A 21,208-nucleotide genomic window follows, 5' to 3' on the forward strand; every position below is an offset into this window, starting at 1 on the left:
ATGAACATCACACGAATCATCACAGAAATAGTTCGGCGCAATGAATTGTGCGGAAAAAAGTAGCTGAGGGACCAGAATTGCATTTTCGCAGGGACATATACTACTGACGAATACGGTCGAACGGTAGGAATGTTTGCAATTTTTAGCCTCCTGTTCTGCCTATTTCATAAGGCCATTGAGAACATAGGTGCGACAGAGAGGAGCATGACTTTCTTGAGGTGAAGGGGGTCATACCCTTCTCCGAATGTTCAAAGTGAAGGGGATTGTCAAAGTAAAAAAGGCACACATTTACACATTTATGATACCATGATGATCGACCAAAGGGGCGGTGGGAGGGAGTGCGGCCGATGTTTGACATGTATTTTCGAATGAGACCTCACCAAGCACACACGTTACACAAACATTTAAGACAATGAAAACAGAAATTCCCAATGAATAAATAGAATACAAATTATAACTGATATAAATTTCTCTTACTTCCACCTTTTTGTCTCTTTTCTCCACCACATTTCTTTTGTGCATTTCCGTACACAGTTTTCCTATGGAATTTTCTTGTCAAAGAGTGATTTCCTATCTTTTCAAATGTTGTGCCTTCCTTACTGGAGGAGTCACTTAATGTCTTCTATGATTCCGTCTAAGCGCAGGAACGAAACTGAAATTGTTTTATCAGATTTTTACGGTCTTTTTTCAGGAGCCGCATCCTTAGGGTGCGTATAAAGAGGGTCCCGGCGGAATTTCAACCATGCCTCGGTCATGCCTCGTCAGAACAATTAGCGATGGTGCGTCTCCTAAAGAAATTCACTTTCGTTGGCACCTAAATAGCTGACTCTGCTTATATACCGCTAATCATATGCTGCATCACCGGCTGGGATATAATTCACCATCTGTTAAATTGTTCCGTAGAATCAGACACATTCACTGTAATTTTGTAATGTGATCTCAATTTATTAATCGTACCAGAAACAAGAGAAATCCTCACGTGAAGTTTGAGATAAGGATGTATGTAATAGCTTCAAATTACGTGCATAAAAATTTTCGTTAAAAACATTTTCGTTAAGAACATTCCAGCTCTCAAAAGTAACTCAAAAGTAATGAGAATTAACGTTATCCTGTAACTCCCAAGCTTTTTTGTAGCCTAACTTATTTCTGGGCAGAGGGACCTTCTGTATCTCTGACTTCCGGGAACTTACAGGAAGAAAAAGAGTTCAAATTTGGTAAGATTTCTAGACTTTCTGAAGGTGATATAAAGACAAACTCACTCCTTTTCTTTATTAGAACACCAAACAAAATCCCATCTACTTCTATCTAACGCTATTATTCTTTGACTTATTCGGTCATTTCGACAGCTCACACCACTCTTTGCATATTTCCTTGTAACTGCGCAGTTTTCTGCGTCTCTGTGGCAGAAAGGACATCTATGGCGGTTGTCTGCGTCTTCATGAACGAATGGAGCGTGACCTCGTCGAGATATGTTCGCGCATCCGCCAGCATATCCACTGGGCACGTTATGTCTCAGAGGCATTCGCGGAGAATCCGCCGGGACCCTCTTTACCGTTCCCCGCATCCTTACTCTTACGTCATTACGGTTTTCGAAGTTGAGCACGCAATGGGGCGAAGAAGAACTTAGGAAGAATTCTACTCTGAAACGATACTATTCTGAAATGTACAATGTGAGATAATGAAGGATGTGGTGCTATTCATTGTGAGCTTCCTCGTAGTAGAACTGGGAGCAGAACGTAAATAAAATAAATCAGTTTGACTGAAAGAAATGGATTTTTTCATCCATATGGTGGGCATGTTTCATAAGATTCAGCTTTATTCTAATCATTTAATATAATAGAGAAATGTCACATTTATATGTCGATGTCTCTCGAATAAAAAAAATTGTTTGTCTGTATGAATAAAGGTGGACAACTCAGAAAGGTTTTTTCATAGTACTCATCAACAAAAGAATACCTAAAAACCATTTAAACAATTTAATCAGTTGAATAGTTGCCTTAAAACATCGTTATGCAGAGAAGGGCTCATAAGCCAGCAGACAGCATTAAAGGGAGATTAGTCGCGTTACTCAAGAGTTAACAGAGCACAAAATTCATTTCTTGCAGCGGCGAAATCACATATTCGATGAACAATAACAGCAGCAACAACAAGGTATGCATTTTCTCCTGATTTGTACTTGATGAGAAAACATGATGAATAAACAACACCGGGACGAAGGAGCAGCTACGGGGACGAATGAGCAGTTTCAATTACGAACTAGAAAGAAAATTAGCACTCCCATGCATCATATATGTTATATACCATATTACATATAGTCCCCAGCTGAGTTCCCAAAGAAGTCATCATATATCGTACACTCACAGCGTGCGGCTGCCTATCCAGTTCTCTGTATTCTAATTTTTTTCCCTTTTCCTTGGTTTCATAAATTTTATATCTTATCATTTCACTCACTTTTTTCATCACATTCTTGGTTCTGCTAACTCGTTTTCCTTTTTCACGCTAATTCCTTCCGTTCACGTCTCGAACTCAGTTTTTCGCGTTTCTCTGTTGCAAATCGTCAGTATTGATTATTGATAACCTGCATCTACTCAACACACTCTCCGTAATTCTTCGCGCAAAACGGAAGAACCTATCAGCACTCATTCGACATCTCAAACCGTTTCTCAATCCAAAAATGATGAGATTGACATCGAGTCGCTCTCTTGTGCCGGAATCATCAACGAAATTTTGGAAAGAAACACAGATCCTGTCATTGAGAAGATGGTTCTTGCCTTGAAAACAAAAATCACACAAGAAGTGGCTGATGGAGTTGGAGCTGAAAAGAGGGGCCGCAGTATTGTGATTACTAGCTTAGCGGAAATGGGTGCTGATAGATCTTTGATAAAAAGACAGAGGGACCTCGAAGAAAAAGTGGCCAATGTCCTTGACGCGCTGGAGTTTGACTGCCTGCCCGAAGTAGCTTATAGGTTGGGAGAGTTCAACGGTAACAAGCCACGTCTTGTTAAAGTTGTGCTCCCTTCTCGCTCCCACTGGGCAAAGGCTCTGTCAAGAGCGCATCTCCTACGCCGCACAAGCTTTTCGAACATATTTGTACGCAAAAGCATGACCGCGGCAGAACGAAAACGGGATTATGAGTTAAGGCACGAGGCTCGTCTGAGAAATGAACGGTCATCTACGCGTGAGTGGGTGGTTTACAAAGATACAAAAACCTCAAATGGCTGCTGATATGCTGCGTCTTGAACTCCTCTCTCCTTTCACACCTCATTCTCTCACCCACATCACTGAACTTCCCCACAAACCAATGACGGGAAACTTATAATCCAGCGTGGACCTCTCTCTAAGATAAAATGTATTTTGTTTAACGTACGCAGCATAGTAAATAAATTGCACTTTTTTCACTTTTTTCTTCGTCTGCACCAATCTGATGTATTAGCCGTTACTGAAACATGGCTCAGCTCTACAATTTCCGATTCTGAACTGATAACCGATTTACCATACTTCGTGTTTCGCTCAGACAGGCCGCTTCAAAAAGGCGGAGGTGTCTGCTGCTTAGTTAGAGACAAATTCCACGGGGTTCTCATTCCACTCAAACCTCAAATGGCTGCTGATATGCTGTGTCTTGAACTACTCTCTCCTTTCACACCTCATTCTCTCAAATTTGTAGTTACGTATCGACCTCCAGATTCTGCTAAGACTGATGATGATACCTTGTTTGATTTTATTTTTGAACTCTACCTTTCGTCTCCTAAAATCATAATTGTGGGAGACTTCAATATTGACATGAAGAAACATAGTAATTCCACTACTGAACGCTTCAGAACTTTATTGGAAAGTTGTGATCTAGCCCAAAACATTCATGCTTCCACTCGTTTACGTTCCATTCTCGACCTCGTTCTTTCTCCCGGATCTAGTATCACTGGTATCGAAATTCTGCCTCCCTTTGCCAATTCCGATCATAATGTTGTTTCTTTCATGTTCGACTTTAATACTGATCAACCCCTCTATCTGCCCTTGCCAGATTTCAGTCAAGTAAACTATTCCGAGTTACGTAAATTTCTCGCTCGTGTGGACTGGCTGGAAGTTTTCGACAACTATCAGTCGGTTGCAGAAATGTATCGCCGTTTTTGCCTAGTGATGTACGATAGTTTAGCTAAGTTTGTCCCGCTGAAGTTTAACAAAAATTATGTACCTACTTATCCTTTGCATTTACGAAATCTATTTGACCAAAAGAATCGACTCTTCTACCTACTTGATAACCCTTTGAACAACGCTCTCTATAGAAAAATTTGCGCTGATCTTGACTATCACATGAAAAAATACCTTGCATATCGTGAGCGGCGTTTGTCGAAAACATGTATGAAAAAGTTTCATAACTTCCTCGTTAAAAGAATTAAACAAGCACAAAAACTGCCTGTGTTGAGGACTGACAATGGGAATTTGATAAAAACCGATCTCGAAAAAGCTAACGCACCTGCTGAATTCTTCGCTTCTAACTACTCATTAAAACTGAATGAAAGAAGTCATAATCTTCCATTGCCAACTACTGATTCCTCTGCCACTCAGGTTCCTCAAAGGTCCTTCGACTTTGTCATCTATCCAAATGAAGTCCTTACCGTTCTAAAACGTTTAAATCCTTCGTTTTCATGTCCCTACGATGGTATTCCCCAGATAGTTTACCAAAAATGTGCAGATGTTTTGTGTCTTCCTCTTGCTCATATTTTTAATGCGTCGCTTATCTTCAGTGAAGTTCCTAACATTTGGAAAGAGGCACTTATTACCGCAATACCCAAAAAAAAAAACAATTTTAACGCTCTCTCGAACTTTCGCCCCATCAGTATAGTATCCTCCGCAAGCAAAGTTTTGGAAAAAAGAATCAAAGAAAAACTAAACGAGTGGCTATCATCAAGAGATGTCATTCCTTCCGAACAACATGGCTTCCAATCTGGATCCTCCACTACTTCACTACTGTCCGATTCGGTCTATGGTCTATTGGATGACCGAGGTAAACAAAGGGAAGTCAGTTAATGTGATATTATTCGACCTGTCTAAAGCGTTTGACATGGTAAACCATAAAAAGCTTCTCTTCAAACTCGAAAACTATGGAGTTCGCGGACAGTTGCTCAGTTGGTTGAAATCGTATCTTCAAGAACGACACATGACTGTAAAGGTTCATAACAGTTACTCCAAGCGTTATAAATTGCAAACCGGCGTTCCGCAAGGCAGTGCACTCTCGCCGCTCCTTTTCCTCGCGTACACTGCTAACCTTCCCCGCTATTTGAAAACTCATCCTGACATGAAAGTTCAAATGTTCGCGGACGACATCAAAATATATTTTTCGTATCGACCTAATGACCAAACTTTCGCCCGCAACACGATTTCGCTGGCAATCCAGAGAATGGTATCATGGTCAAGACAATGGGATCTACCTTTAAATCTTTCCAAAACAGTAGCTTTGCATTTCGGAGAGGCTCCTCAGATTCCCTACTTCTGCAATTCAAGTACTATTCAATATCAAGAGCAAGTTCGAGACCTTGGAGTAATAACTGATAAATCGTTCGACTTTTCCACTCATTTTGACCTTGTCACCAGAAAAGCGCTGTCGTCTATTTTCGTAATAATGAAGAGCGTGCACGTTAAGGACCCTGATTTACTAATATTTCTTTACAAGACATACGTTTTGCCACATCTAGAATACGCTACGCCAGTCTGGAGTCCATTCTTGAAAAAGGACATCAAGAAGTTGGAGAAAGTACAACAAATTTTCACTAGGCTGGTTTATTATAGATGCTTTCCCGATCCGGGTTACCCTGACACACTTCCCTCCTATGAAATTCGACTCAACGCGCTGAAATTAAAGAGCTTGAAGTACAGACGAGTAGTGAACGATTTAGTTTTGGGTTTTCGAATCCTACGAATGGAAGTTAAGCTAAAGGCAAGCAAGTATTGGATTTTCCGTCCGACAAGCGGAAGAACAGGAAGCTTCAATTTGCACTACTCTAAACTCAGAAGAAAACGTTTCTCAACTATGTTTAACTCCTTTTTCTGTAGAGTTGCACGTTGGATTAATTTACTTCCAGCTGAAATTATGTCTAGTCCAAACTCGAAGATATTCAAAAACAGGCTATCCAAACTAAATGTTCTACCTATTCTAGGTATGAGGGAGGCCTAAAATCTCGTTGTTTCAGAGACGTGGAGCAAGTTCCTCCTATAACAAGCGACCACAATAAGCATTGGATTGATATCTGTTTTTAGCTCACAGTTTTGATTGCTCCTTTGCTGTTGTTCATTATGATACTAGCTAGCTAGAATTCTGCCTTGATATGCTCCTTTTCAATTCGTCCCTGCAGTTGGTCCTTTTCTCTCCTGGTGGTGGAAAGCCATTCAAGGATAGCAAAGTTGGTGAGCCCTTGCGCTTGAGGTCCCCCCACCCGTTCGCCCAGGGTCCCGTACGGACTCCTCCGTTCGAGGTTAAGTTGGTCATCCAAACCCTGGTATCCGGTTATCTACCGTAGCGTTCTGGGTCTAGGAAAAGGATCTCGCGTGAGGATTTCTCACCCTCTGTAGCAGGAGAATGACCTGCCAACCCACCACTCCTCATGCTTCAAAGGGCCAGCCTTGTTGTGTAAAATTCAAGCGAAATTCTAGTGAACTCTGTTCCATCTTGTTCTTTTTTTCTGCTTTATGGCACACCTGCAGGTGTTTGAATAAATAAATAAATAAATAGGTCCGGCGTGATGAGTCATCACGACCAGCACTTGTACATACATTACTATTTCAGATATTACAAAATCCAGGCCAAACTACGTGGATTAATCACAATATTTCGTAAAAGAGGATGGAATTTGCTACAAGTATTTGCCGAAAACCCAGACTAAAAGAGTTTTTAAGTTGCAGAAATTCACTGTTTCTCTCACCACCTTCGAAGTTTCTTCTTAAATAATTCAGTTCTTTGAGTTAAGCAAGTTAACAGTGGGGTGAAGGGGAAATAACAGACCTAACGTTCTTTGCTCTATACAGTGCATACTTGACTGGGTTAAGGAAATGCGTCCCAAACTAAAAAAAAAGCTGTTTTTTGCACCTGAAAAAACAGGTTTTTTTTTTCTAAATAATTTGTTTAGTTGGAAACCTTCTAAATAACTTGTTTAGTTGGAAACCTATCAGTAGAGTGAAGAGTTCATATTCACTCTAGAATTCTTCAATTTACACAGACATAACTCGGTTGACCTGGAAATATGCGTCGTTTTCTCGGGGAGGGTGGGGATAGGAGCACAGTATCGTTGGCGTGCTCCTATGGCTTAATCATCAGGCACGAACTGTACAGCAGGAGACTCTACAACTGCGCATACAGAAAAAAAAGAAAAAAACTCTAAATTTGGCCACTTCGACCTCCATTTTCAGGTCTATTTTTTCACCTTAGTCGTCGAATTGAAAAAAAAAACAAGTTTTGGCATGATTTTGTAGCAAATTTCCTCCTCTATCTCAGTATACTGTTTCTTTTTTGTTTCCTTGCCATTCAACAAAATAATGGACTCAAAACTGTAAACACTCAATTTTTCCTAACAAACTTTGGACGCCGATTTCTCGGCGGAGCAGAAAGAATAATGAACGTGTTGTATATCGTTCAATTCGTCACGTTCTCGGATATTTCCAGAACGCAACGAATGATTTCACTGGCAGAAGATTTGTTCTCTGAACGGAGATATTAGTTGTTTATTTCAGCGAATTTTTGCTCCAGCGAGAGAAAAATACGCTCTAATCGTATATTCTCGCCCTGTTGGCTGGTGGTCCATTCTGAGCCATGTCTTCTTATTTTGTAGCTTATTATACTGGAATTTACTACTACGCTGTAATCAGAAAACAGGTAAGTCACTAAGATTTTATTATTATACCCGTCTGAACGCCCGGCTAAAGCTAAAGCACTTTTTGTAAAATGAGAATTGTTTTCCTTCTACCAACGTTTTCTTCAACTGTTTTACCCGAATCAGCGATCAACGAGGCATAGATGAAGAATTTTAAGGTTTTGCTCCTAAAAGCGTCAGTTCTACATTTGGAGAAAAATCAAACTTGATTTTCAACCCATTTTTCTCCCAAACCTCCACAATTTGGAAACATTATTCGAAATATGAGTTTCCTCCATTCTCAACCATTAGCAAAGAATGATGTGCTAACATGAAATGACGTGAATGTCACTATCGTAGTGATAAGAATCACGTTCTACGTCAGAACACGTAAACTTTTGGCTCCTATGTATCGTATTTGAACAGCCGTCCGCACGTGCTTTTTCTTCTTTTCGAATTAAAGATGTTACCAGCACTAGGGAGATATGCCGGGAATTAGATATGCAAGGGAACCTTAGAAACCCATTCTACCGCATTGGGGCTCCCGCACACCAATCCGACGCAGTGGAATCCGTCTCTCCTCACTCTATAGCTTCCTGGCACCGGCGCGCTATTCCGACCCCGTGGGACCCGTTCCACCAAATTTTACAGCTACCTGGGTCAGGGGCACGAATTCGACACCGTAGGACCCGTTCCACCCTATCTTACTGCATTGGGGCTCCAGCGCACCAAATGAGGCCATAGTATCCGTCTCCCTCTTTTTGGAATTCCTTGACTGAGACACACACACATACACGCAAGTTTGGAAGTATACATTCACACAAAAGTTTATTTACCCTCACTAACATATGAGAGAAACTAACTTGCTTTATCAAAGCCAACATACACAGCTATATAGCTTTGGACAATGGCGAAAAGGTAGTGCTCGCTTATCAGGTGTATGGCGATGCTTCGGCACGTCGTCGGTGAAGTTTTGCACCATTATGGAGTATTTTCGTGACGCACAGGCAAACACAAACACAAACACAAACACCACACACAAGGACTAAAGCGTGATATTATATAGCATGACAGTTTACATTAAGAGTCACTGGCGTATCAATCCACTTGGGATGCGCCAACGCGTTTTACTGGAATTCGTAATCGTTGGGGTTTTGGAACGCGTGTTGGCCTATACAATGACTTGCGGGGGCCAGCCGATGATCAAGTCAGTGTTTTTGTCCTTACAGACAAGTCTGGCACCAATTTATCGACCCCGGAGAGATGAAAGGCTTGGTGAGCACTAGGGCGGATTCGAACCCTCGACCGTGTGGCTACAACGGACCTCTAACCGACTGCGCTACACCCGCCCGCAGTTTACATTATTTTATTTTATATAATTATAAACGATTATTTTTTCTTTACTCTTTTTCAACTGTCCAAAAGTGAAGGGGGTCGGGTCCGACTAACGCTTGTTTGATTGAGAATGCAAACCTACCGCCCTAGTTAGTAGAAACAGTCCTACAGCACCTTCATAAATGCATTCCATGTGGTATTTAATCGACCCTGAAGGGATGAAAGACTTGGAAGGCGCTAGGGAGGTTCCGAACCATTGGCCGTGCGGCTACAGCGGACCTTACAGACTGGCCTACACCCGCCGCTCTGAGTAATATATGGGAAGAAAAGACAACGAGAACTTCTACACCGCATACAAAGCAATCCTAAAACGGCTGGAGGGATGTTCGAGGAGCGTTCAAAACAAGTACCCATGACAATCATAATACGTGACGAAAAGAGCTTGAAGGGATATACTTCAGGATTTGACTTTGGATGCTTTCAATGTGTCTAATATGTTGACAAAGCAAAGTGACGTCCACATCCAACAATCGCCAAGCACCCCGTAGAGCATTCGAACCAACCTGACATCAACCTACTGAGGCTCGCGATGTATACAAAGTATTTAGTAAGGTTGGATGACCAACACACTCATTGTGATGATCGCATTACTCGCCTCGAATAATGAGTAATGGTTTGAGTGCAAAGGTAATTGCGCGGGGCCAATCTGTCGCGCTAAAATCGAACTGTGCAAAAACGTCCATAGAGCACAGAAAAGTTGTTCTTAAAGGCATCACCCCACGAATCTGCGGTGGTACGAGTTTCAAGCGGGTAATGCTTATACGGAGTCATAGATTGTGGGAAGAGGGTGATTCCGTTCATCTCTTCATGTTTCAGTGCAAACGGACGACCCCGGAATGCTGTTCCTTACTACGTCCTCTGTTGTAGCGCGCCACCCTTGCGCCCTCCCGCGCTGCGATTAGTCGAAAACACTCGAAAACACATCCGGACGAATCGCAGGCGGGAGTGGTGCGCAATGGCTGCGCATTTCAACAGAAGCCGTCGTAAGAAACAGTTCCGGGGTCGTCCGTTTACACTGATACATGAAGAGATAAACGGAATCACCCTCTTCACCACAATCTACGACCCCGCATAGGCATAACCCACCTGGAACTCGTATCACCCCAGATTCGTGGGGCGACGCCTTTAACTGTCTTGATAATCCAGGTTGTCGCGATAAACGGCCAAACTTACCACTTTTTCCTACTTCTTTCCAAAATAGAGGTTGCTGCATTAAAAGAAACCACAACGAATGCGGCTTTCGACATTACTGGACTATGCCGTATACAAAGAAACGGAAATCATCAGAAACAGTTTCGTGACTTCCTTCTCTAACTCAGCGCGATCCGAGGTCAACGGAAAATTGTTCCCGATTATTAGCAGGTGATTTCAATGGTTGATTGGGATCAGAAAAAAGTGCCCCACTGCCAATAATTTTGGTGTGAAAAGGTTTTAAACAACGTTTGTAACTTCGTTCAGAGGGTACTTTCGGAATACTCCTGGGCGTATTTTGTACAAAAAAGTTTGCTCTACAAAATATTAAATTTCCATTACTGGAAAACAGATGGGAATCTTGGTAAAATCCCTGCCTGCTTCCTATCTAGCTTCTGGGAAGACGAGAAACCACTGAACAGGGAAAAACAGGATCTAGACAGATGAAGTCCTACCTCGTAACACCTCTAAATCTGACTCTCTTGCACAAAGAACGAGCTGAGCAAGCATTAGACATCGCTTAAAGTTATGCACTTTTGCCGACCAAAAATCGCAATTCGAGCACACTTTTCTATTGCAAAAATACAGCACCACATTTAAAAATTTTCTACGAGGATGTAACAATGTCCAGGCGCGCAATTTCATCTTTCCTCATTTTCTTTCAAAATTTAGATGGTTAAATCATTTTATTTTCAATAACTTTCTATTTCTCTATGTTCAAAAATCCAACAAAAAACAAGAAAAACCAAAAATATCCAATTTTCCGTAAGAGAAGGAAGAGTAGAGAGTCTTTTATTTCCATAAGAAAAGAGTAGATCTTCTTCAGTAATTGTGCGCTAGAACTAGATCGTTTCCGATTCATTTTTTCACGACGTTAAACAATTTTAGATGCTACCATTCTTCTCCAACGCTATCAGAAGGCCCATTTCCTTTCTTCGCATCGGAAGTACTTCAAAACCTTTCTTTTTTTTTTTTTTGGTGCGTTCACAATGGTTTTTATTTGACCATTTCCGGCAACAGCAGCGACTTCATGATGCTAGTACTGTGCGACCTTATCTCACAAATGGTGTTGGTAAAACGCACGTCCACCATATAAACACAATGCAAATAATAATGCGCTCAAACTGACATTGATGAGGCGTTTGACAAAGACACTTTTGCTGGGCACTTATGCCACCTCAAACCGCACAAAAATAAGGTTCCGGAAATATCCTGGACTTTTACTAGTCCCTTTTTGTTTCTAAAAATTAGAGGAGAAAAACAAGATATTTCACCACTTATGTTCAGAATCTTTCCAACCACATTTGCAATTTGAAGGAAACAGAGCACCTGAAAAATAACAATGACAGCATATTCATTGTTTTCCTTGACCTCCCACCAAAGTATGCTAACGGATTTCTTTCGAAAGAATACCGCACTGTTGTAATAAAAAAAGGATAAAAAGATAAAGTGTACGGCATTGACCAATCCCTATGGAGATGTGCGCACTCATTTAAGTTAAGCAGAAAAGTTAATATTGTCAATATTTTCCCCTTCTTATGATATCATATCATTACGACTTAATGCGGTACTTCAATGTTCTCACACAAATTATTACCGCCTATTCATAAAATTTCTTCAAATACTGAAGTAATTCCGGCAATATCTAATACATCTATTTAGTGGAGCTGTTTCACAGATATCTGGAATTGCTCCTGTTCACCAAGTAGTTTTAAAGGCAGCATTCCATGAATCTGACTTGATGGGGCACCCGCGGAAAAAGCTAGAGATGGGATTGAAGATTGCTGGATCCCGAATGGTTCCACTGACCTCTCCATAATCATCGCAAAAAACGAAGTGGCAGGCTCAGCTCTACACGACGCCTTCAGCTGCAGCGCGCCACCCTTGTGCACGCGCCGTAACTAGGTGCGCAGCGATCTGAAGATCTAAATGAGTTCTCCTCGACTGCCTGTTCAAGTGAAACCAATGAATAAGTTTCTTGTGGGACCAGAATAAGCCATAAAGAAGCGTTCTATCGTATCTCGCATGAACTAAAGCGATTCCCACGCGGTTTTTTAGGGGGATTAGAGAGAAGTGAGCGGGATCACCTCAGACCCCGCAATCTACAACCCAATCCCTAGCTTTCCCTCAACACTTCAGATTCGAACTATGCTGCACATAAATCACGCCGACCAAATCCAATAACAACTAACTAGAGTTTCCACATCGAATCGTTTTCGCGTGAATTAGAGCGATCTGAGACGAAGGATTAGTGAAGTGGTAACATCCACCTGTGGGAGAGTTATAATTCAAACAAAACAAAAATGTACAAGAATCACTAGAACGATCTAAGCGAGGAGCTGCTACTTACAATACGGTGTCGCAGTCAACGAGTAGGGATGTTGGCAAATCAAAAATTTTCACCGTAATCTTGTAAAGTTAGGCGTGAGATATGTCACAGCAAGTGCAGCACCACTTATTACACGGAAACTACGCTAAATATCCTCTGATTTTTCATGTCTCTCTTCTTTCCAGTATCATGGTCTACAATAATGCGCTTGGCCTTTGTGTTCGTCACGAAAATAAATCATCATCTCCATAAAGATTCAAAACTTATCAAGCTGGGAGCCGAACCATTCAAGTGATAAGCGAGCATTCTGTCATGTAAAGAACTACATGAATGTATAGTACACACCCGATAGAGCAGATCACTTTTACTCATATGCTGAGGAGGGGAACGGTAAATTCGGAACGGATTCTCCGCGAATGCCTCCGAGACATAACGTGCCCAGTAGATATGCCGGCGGATACGCGAACATATCTAGACGAGGTCACGCTCCAGTCGTTCATGAAGACGCAGACAACCGCCATAGATGTCCTTTCTGCCACAGAGACGCAGAAAACTGCGCAGTTACAAGGAAATATGCAAAGAGTGGTGTGAGCTGTCGAAATGACCGAATAAGTCAAAGAATAATAGCGTTAGATAGAAGTACATGGGATTTTGAATGGTGTTCTAAAAAAGAAAGGGAGTGAGTTTGTCTTTATATCACCTTCACAAAGTCTAGAAATCTTACCAAATTTGAACTCTTTTTCTTCCTGTAAGTTCCCGGAAGTCAGAGATACAGAAGGTCCCTCTGCCCAGAAATAAGTTAGGCTACAAAAAAGCTTGGGAGTTACAGGATAATGTTAATTCTCATTACTTTTGAGTTACTTTTGAGAGCTGGAATGTTCTTAACGAGAATGTTTTTAACGAAAATTTTTATGCACGTAATTTGAAGCTATTACATACATCCTTATCTCAAACTTCACGTGAGGATTTCTCTTGCTTCTGGTACGATTACTAAATTGAGATCACCTCACGTTACAAAATTGCAGTGAATGTGTCTGATTCTCCAGAACAATTCAACAGATAGTGAATTATATCCTAGCCGGTGACGCAGCGTGGGATTAGCGGTAGGTAAGCAGAGTCAGTTATTTAGATGCCAACGAAAGTGAATCTCTTTAGGACACGCACCATCGCTAATTGCCCTGACGAGGCATGACCGGGACATGCTGGAAATTCCGCCGGGACCCTCTTTATACGCACCCTAAGGATGCGGCTCCTGAAAAAAGACCGTAAAAATCTGATAAAACAATTTCAGTTTCGTTCCTGTATGTATGTGATGGATGGATGGATGGATGGATGGATGGATGGATGGATGGATGGATGGATGGATGGATGGATGGATGGATGGATGGATGTATGTATGTATGTATGTATGTATGGATGGATGGATGGATGTATGTATGTATGGATGGATGGATGTATGTATGTATGTATGTATGTATGTATGTATGTATGTATGTATGTATGTATGTATGTATGTATGTATGTATGTATGTATGTATGTATGTATGTATGTATGTATGTATGTATGTATGTATGTATGTATGTATGTATGTAATGTATGTATGTATGTATGTATGTATGTATGTATGTATGTATGTATGTATGTATGTATGTATGTATGTATGTATGTATGTATGTATGTATGTATGTATGTATGTATGTATGTATGTATGTATGTATGTATGTATGTATGTATGTATGTATGTATGTATGTATGTATGTATGTATGTATGTATGTATGTATGTATGTATGTATGTATGTATGTATGTATGTATGTATGTATGTATGTATGTATGTATGTATGTATGTATGTATGTATGTATGTATGTATGTATGTATGTATGTATGTATGTATGTATGTATGTATGTATGTATGTATGTATGTATGTATGTATGTATGTATGTATGTATGTATGTATGTATGTATGTATGTATGTATGTATGTATGTATGTATGTATGTATGTATGTATGTATGTATGTATGTATGTATGTATGTATGTATGTATGTATGTATGTATGTATGTATGTATGTATGTATGTATGTATGTATGTATGTATGTATGTATGTATGTATGTATGTATGTATGTATGTATGTATGTATGTATGTATGTATGTATGTATGTATGTATGTATGTATGTATGTATGTATGTATGTATGTATGTATGTATGTATGTATGTATGTATGTATGTATGTATGTATGTATGTATGTATGTATGTATGTATGTATGTATGTATGTATGTATGTATGTATGTATGTATGTATGTATGTATGTATGTATGTATGTATGTATGTATGTATGTATGTATGTATGTATGTATGTATGTATGTATGTATGTATGTATGTATGTATGTATGTATGTATGTATGTATGTATGTATGTATGTATGTATGTATGTATGTATGTATGTATGTATGTATGTATGTATGTATGTATGTATGTATGTATGTATGTATGTATGTATGTATGTATGTATGTATGTATGTATGTATGTATGTATGTATGTATGTATGTATGTATGTATGTATGTATGTATGTATGTATGTATGTATGTATGTATGTATGTATGTATGTATGTATGTATGTATGTATGTATGTATGTATGTATGTATGTATGTATGTATGTATGTATGTATGTATGTATGTATGTATGTATGTATGTATGTATGTATGTATGTATGTATGTATGTATGTATGTATGTATGTATGTATGTATGTATGTATGTATGTATGTATGTATGTATGTATGTATGTATGTATGTATGTATGTATGTATGTATGTATGTATGTATGTATGGTTGAAGACCAGGTAGACCAAACTTTCCAAAGTACTCGTTTTTCTTCGCTATTTTCTTCAGAATAAATCTGACTTCGCCTACTTCTGGGTTGGTATACAAGTGTTCCATGTAGATCAAATGTGATCTCATGCCCATTGCGAGACGTAAGACATTTCTGCTCTATCAGAGCGTTACTAAACTTCAGATATGTTACATTAGTTTTGTTCGATGGCCCACATTCGATGGAGAACACTTGAGATTCGCACTGGACGGGTGCCCAGGCATTAAAGCGAGTTATGCACGAGACTTTAACTTGTGCTCTTTCAAGGCAATTATAGCAGCCTTTTATTTCTTCGAATGTTATATCACGAGATTGTTCTGTGATGTAATGCGCGGTGTTGAACATAAGGTTTGACTCAATAACAATAGTGGTTTCATGTTGGTGAGTATAAGCGTTGATATTTCCTTCTTCTAACCTTTTTTTTTTTGTGAATGGGATTTTAATGGGAAGTACATTTGTGATCTCTTTACGCAAATTCCGAATAGAACCAAGCGGGCACTTCCATTCTCTTGGAGCCTTTAGATTTTCACAAGTTCAAACCATGCGATTTTCGCATTTTGAAAATTCTTCTTTCGCTTGGATATATGACTAGCATTCCACGGGAAGACTAAAATCATTTAGCAATACTAGTGCTTCGTTTTCGGAAACAGCGAATCTTCTCTCCATTAGAAGAAACTGTGATTTTGAATTGAAACTGCAGTAATCGATAGCTCATCGTACTTGTGAGTGACATAGGGTGTCAAAATTATGAATTTTTCTTTTCCTCTGTTATACATCGTTATTTCGATGTCAACCTGCGCTGTTGGCGTCTACTCCATGCAGCGCACAATTTCGAACACTGACTTACTTTTTTGTACTTGTGCCAGACGCAAGAATGAGCATGCTGGCATTGGGAGAAGACATCCGCAGACAATACCGCCGCATGTTTCTTCACCTGCAATGTATCCTGGATACTTTGAGGCCATATCTAATTCTGGTATAGTATTATTCGGGTACATTCTGTTACAAACGTTTTGTGTGCAGGATCCCATCTGAGCGCATCTCGTGGTACGAAAAAACTTGTGCATCGTGTCTCTTGTGAAGAAGAGTGAAAGTTTGCTGCAATTGAGCTTTATGCCGTTATTTTTCACTCTTATCATACTCACTGTAATATTTAAATGGTTGATTTGAATACAAACTTCTGAATCTATTCTGTTAAAGAGTATTTCTTGTCCAAATTCGAATAGACATTTGCCTCTTGACGCGCACACTATTTCTGCGATGTGCCTTGTGTAACCATGTTGACAAGCGAATGTAACACTTTTGAATGCTAAAGTGAAAAAAGTGACTACTTAAGGAGGAGATGGTTTGAACGTACTCCTTTCGCACTCAACTTGTACATTAGTTTTTCTCTGCCTTTGTTTTCGGCATTTGCGTATGGACCACGCCATACCAATCATTGTTACGAGAATAGAGTACAAGATTATGGATACAGTAAGAATTGCGCCAAACGGCCACCAATGTGGATTTCCTAAGAGTGCTCCACTCAAGATTGTTGAAGATACTTAGATACTTAGATACTTAGATGGCCCGTCTTCACTCGACGTGCGGGCCCCAGCATCTCTTCCACTCGTTTCGTTCCCTCGCCATTGTCATCCAAGATGTTCTCAAGCTTCGTGAGTGACGTTGACGAGGTCCTTGAGCCGTATCCAGCTGAGCTCTCAGCTGGTCCATCCGTGCAGCGAACACGTCACTCCATCTCGTTGGCGGTCTCCCTCGGGGGCGTTTAGCGTCCCTTGGGATCCACTCTAGCGTTCTTTTAGTCCATCTATCGTCGATTCTTCTCATGATGTGACCGGCCCATCTATGTTTTGCTTTCGATACATATTCCGCTGGGTCGCGAAGACGGGACATTCCTCTTAAGTCGGAGCTACGAAGACCGGCAAGGTGTTGTGTGCGCCGGTTAAACTTCAGGAGACATCTCTCAAGGGCTCTGTGGGTAGTAAGTAGCTTCCTAGACGTGGCCGCGGTGTCTGCCCACGTCTCCGCTGCGTAACAGAGCGCTGGAAGGACTGTCGAGTCGAACAGATGGGCACGAAGATCATGGTCCGTCAGTTGGTCCGTAGCTTCCCTGACGGCTGCGAATGCTGCCCATGCTGCTCTCATTCTTCTATTCAGTTCTTCCTTCAAGTCGTTTTCCATGTTCATAGAACGTCCGAGGTATACGTATGACGGAGTTTCCACGATTTGGGAGCCTTCAAGTTGTACTCCTCCGTCCTCGCAGTGCGCGTTCTTCATGAACTGTGTCTTCTTTCTGTTTATTCGTAGTCCTATTCTCTTCCCTGCTTTGTTCAATTCGTTGAGCATCGTTTCTGCTTCATTGGTGCTGCTCGAAAAGAGAACGATGTCGTCCGCGAAACGAAGGTTCGAAAGAAATCTTCCATCAACACGTATGCCCCTTTCTTCCCAGGATAGTGATTTCATTATCCATTGCAATGCAGCCGTGAACAGCTTCGGCGATATAGTATCGCCTTGTCGTACCCCCTTTCCAATGGGTATGGTGAGAGGGCGGTGGAAAAGCTGTATCCTAGTCGTGCATCGTTCGTAGCAATTGGCTAATGTCCTCACATACGACGCGTCCACACCTTGATCGACCAGCGCTGACAGTATTGCATTCGTTTCTACGCTGTCAAAGGCTTTCTCATAGTCGACGAAGGTTAGAACAAGGGGCAGGCGGTATTCCCGGCAAACCTCTATGACCCTCGACACGGTCTGGATGTGGTCCAAGCAGCTGAACCCTTGGCGGAATCCAGCTTGTTCTTGAGGCTGGGCTTCATCCAGCGTCCTAGATATGCGTGTGAGGATGATCTTGGTGAATACTTTGTATAACACGCTCAGCAAGCATATCGGACGGTAGTTCCGAAGGTCCTCTCGGTCACCTTTCTTATGGATAAGAACGGTTCGCGAGGTCTTCCACTGGTCTGGGATCCTTTCTTTCTGAAGATAGGATGTCATGTGCGCTGCTAAGATTACATGAAGCGGATGGCCACCAGCCCGAAGAAAGTCTGCTGATAAAAAATCAGGTCCGGGGGCTGTGCCAGGTTTCATGCTCTTGATAGCGACTCGTACTTCCGAAGGGAGAATCCGTGGTGGAGCATCGCCAGTGGGGATGATTGGGCTTGACACAGGAGTTGATGAACGGAAAAGGGTTCGAGTAGAACCTCTCCGTAATGACTTCCATTTCACGACGAGAAGACGTGCGAGTCCCGTCTTCGCTCAGCAAGGTTGCTAGCGGAATATTATATTCGCGGAGGTCCCTGCGGCACTTCTTTAGACTCGTTCTTCTTTGTGCTGCTTCTAGAATCTTCTTCTGCCTGTACTTCAAAAGATCCTCCTGCAACGCTTTTCTGCAGCTAGTGTTTGCTACTAACCGTTCAATGTGCGATGCATTCGGATCAAGCTTCAAAGCCCTTCTTCTTCCTAACAATTTCTTGGTGGTCTTCGAAATTCGATCCAAGTTTGTCGTGCGCGACTTCGAGGCACGTTCAGCACAGGCTCGTAATCCTCTGAGCAGCATCTCGTAGTCCACGTTTGGGTCCTCCTCGATGTGCCAGTCACCTTGGGACAGGGAGTCCTCGAGTACGCAATCGTCGTAGACGACTTCTTTTCTCCTTCGTTGCCGATAGCAGATGTTCTTTTCCATCGTGTGGCTAAGTCGTATTTTCGCACGAAGGAGACGGTGATCAGAACCACTACAAAAGGATGGTACTACTGAGACGTCAAGTAGACACCACCTCCGGTTGGTGAGTATGTGGTCGATCTCCGCACGAGTCGCGCCATTGGGCGATTCCCATGTCCACCGACGATGATCTTTTTTCATGAAAAGAGAGTTCCCATGAAAGAGGCGAGCGGCGGACAACACCCCGGCGAGACGATTGCCATTTTCATTCCGGTCCCCTAGTCCAAATCTTCCAATCCTGTATTCCTCTTCTGTGGCCTTTCCTAGTTTTGCGTTGAAGTCTCCGACAACGAATTTGTAAAAGGACTTCTCGTTGTGGACTACTTCCTCCAGCTCCTCGTAAAACGCGTCCAATTCGGAATCATCAGCTGCTGATGTTGGTGAATAGCAGTTGATGATACTGATGGATTTTTGGCGCAGAGGGCGGAGGCGAAGAATGACCAGACGAGGTGACAGGATCTCGTGAGAATCGACAAGATGGACGACAGATGGGTGCACAACGAAACCAACACCGCCTACATTTAGCGACGGAACCTTCTCTCCACGAATGACGAGTGTACCGTCATTCATCTGTCGTACGTCGCTCCTTCTGCACTTGGTCTCCTGCAGAGCAATCACGTGAAATTTGATACGCTCTGCAGCTCCGAGAAGGGCATGCAGGTCGGCGTCTGTGGAAACTGTTCTCGCGTTGTAAGTACAGAGTCTGAGACAGTCTCCATGGCGAGTCGTGCGTGTGTCGCCTTAGTCCAGAATCAATGACGTCCTGAGCAACCTGAGATTTGATCGCCTCTCACCGGTCGCCACACCGTCCGACGTCTGAGACGGCAGGGCCCAGTGTGCAGGGTACTGAGGCAGTGAATATGCTGGAGTGGCAAAGAGACTTTTCCCCAAACTAAGCAGCCATGCCACGGCGAGCTTAGCTTTCACCACAGGTCGTCGCCCAACCTATATGGATCAGGGAACCACCTTGCGACATTTTGCCAAGACGGTGGTGAATCTTAGCAGTGGTTTACTCTTAGCTAGGCTTCCGATTCCGAGAAGTCGGAATGTCGGATGTGTCGAACTCCTTCTCAGCTTGGGAGACCCTGCCGGAGGACGAACCTCCGCTGTGCATCGCAGTTCGACGCCCAGTGTCACCTCCACGCCACTATGAGGCGGTAAACCGTTGTGGAGGTATTGTTGAAGATGCCGCGCAGAATTCATGACGCTGACATTTTTCGATCATTGTTATTACTTCGTTTCTCAAGTAGAGACGTATTTTTACCGTTACAGGCTTGTCTAATGATGAAACAAGAAGAGTATACCTAATTTCTTCCGTAACATTTTTGAATGACTTGCATTCATCATCAAAGCACAATTCGAATTGTCTTCTAGGAGCTGTTATAAACGCGATACTTTTGTTACAAGTAATACTGGTGTTTGGTTGCGCATCACCAGGGTTGATTAGAAACAAGGATAACATTGCCGTTATTAGGCAGGATACTGTTGATCGAGCAGACGTAGGGGTCATTGGTCTGTCGAGGTCTGTTTCGAATTCTCGAATGACGTCTAAACCACGAGATTTGGAGGTTCTGGCTAGATGATTCCTAGATTGAGTTGTGGTTGGGATATGGATATCATTATCCATGATCTCAGAGTTTCGTTCAACCGATTGTTGATGGTCAGGCACTGAACGAATTTCTAGAGGGTATATTTTATTAACTGGTCTTTGCAAAATCTTGCGGCTAAGCATTAGAATTTTAGCGGACCTTATTATGCCGTCTGCGCTTCGTACTAAATCTTCTATTTTACCGTATACTCACATAACGTTTCTGATTCAATTGACATCTGTGGCTGTCACGTAAAATAGTAAGATA

The 21,208-nt window shown here is 41.8% G+C and overlaps 4 protein-coding genes across 5 annotated transcripts; 3 read left to right on the plus strand and 1 right to left on the minus strand.

Moving 5' to 3' along the window:
- Window positions 1-2,760: 2,760 nt before the first annotated feature.
- Window positions 2,761-3,225, plus strand: RB195_022249 (uncharacterized protein; the record flags this gene model as incomplete). Its single annotated transcript, XM_064209307.1, has 1 exon — window positions 2,761-3,225. The coding sequence occupies one exon, from the start codon at window positions 2,761-2,763 to the stop codon at window positions 3,223-3,225; it is 465 nt and encodes a 154-aa protein (XP_064065188.1).
- Window positions 3,226-3,597: 372 nt separating this feature from the next.
- RB195_022250 (uncharacterized protein) lies at window positions 3,598-5,025 on the plus strand (the record flags this gene model as incomplete). Its single annotated transcript, XM_064209308.1, has 1 exon — window positions 3,598-5,025. The coding sequence occupies one exon, from the start codon at window positions 3,598-3,600 to the stop codon at window positions 5,023-5,025; it is 1,428 nt and encodes a 475-aa protein (XP_064065189.1).
- An 8,175-nt stretch (window positions 5,026-13,200) lies between these two features.
- Window positions 13,201-13,994, plus strand: RB195_022251 (uncharacterized protein; the record flags this gene model as incomplete). The annotated part of the gene is made up of 3 exons (XM_064209309.1): window positions 13,201-13,338; window positions 13,832-13,856; window positions 13,909-13,994. The coding sequence occupies 3 exons, from the start codon at window positions 13,201-13,203 to the stop codon at window positions 13,992-13,994; spliced, it is 249 nt and encodes an 82-aa protein (XP_064065190.1).
- Window positions 13,995-17,209: 3,215 nt separating this feature from the next.
- Window positions 17,210-21,179, minus strand: RB195_022252 (uncharacterized protein; the record flags this gene model as incomplete). Of its 2 annotated transcripts, none has more annotated exons than XM_064209310.1 (5): window positions 17,210-18,791; window positions 18,835-20,020; window positions 20,147-20,297; window positions 20,617-21,020; window positions 21,155-21,179. In XM_064209310.1, the coding sequence occupies 5 exons, from the start codon at window positions 21,177-21,179 to the stop codon at window positions 17,210-17,212; spliced, it is 3,348 nt and encodes a 1,115-aa protein (XP_064065191.1). The 2 variants fall into 2 exon arrangements, with proteins under 2 accessions (XP_064065191.1, XP_064065192.1); XM_064209311.1 differs by lacking the exons at window positions 20,617-21,020; window positions 21,155-21,179 and adding an exon at window positions 20,454-20,555 and having other exon boundaries at window positions 18,835-18,987; window positions 19,045-20,092.
- Window positions 21,180-21,208: the final 29 nt, after the last annotated feature.

This window comes from Necator americanus, chromosome X (assembly GCF_031761385.1).
Source record: "Necator americanus strain Aroian chromosome X, whole genome shotgun sequence".
Lineage (NCBI taxonomy): Eukaryota > Metazoa > Nematoda > Chromadorea > Rhabditida > Ancylostomatidae > Necator > Necator americanus.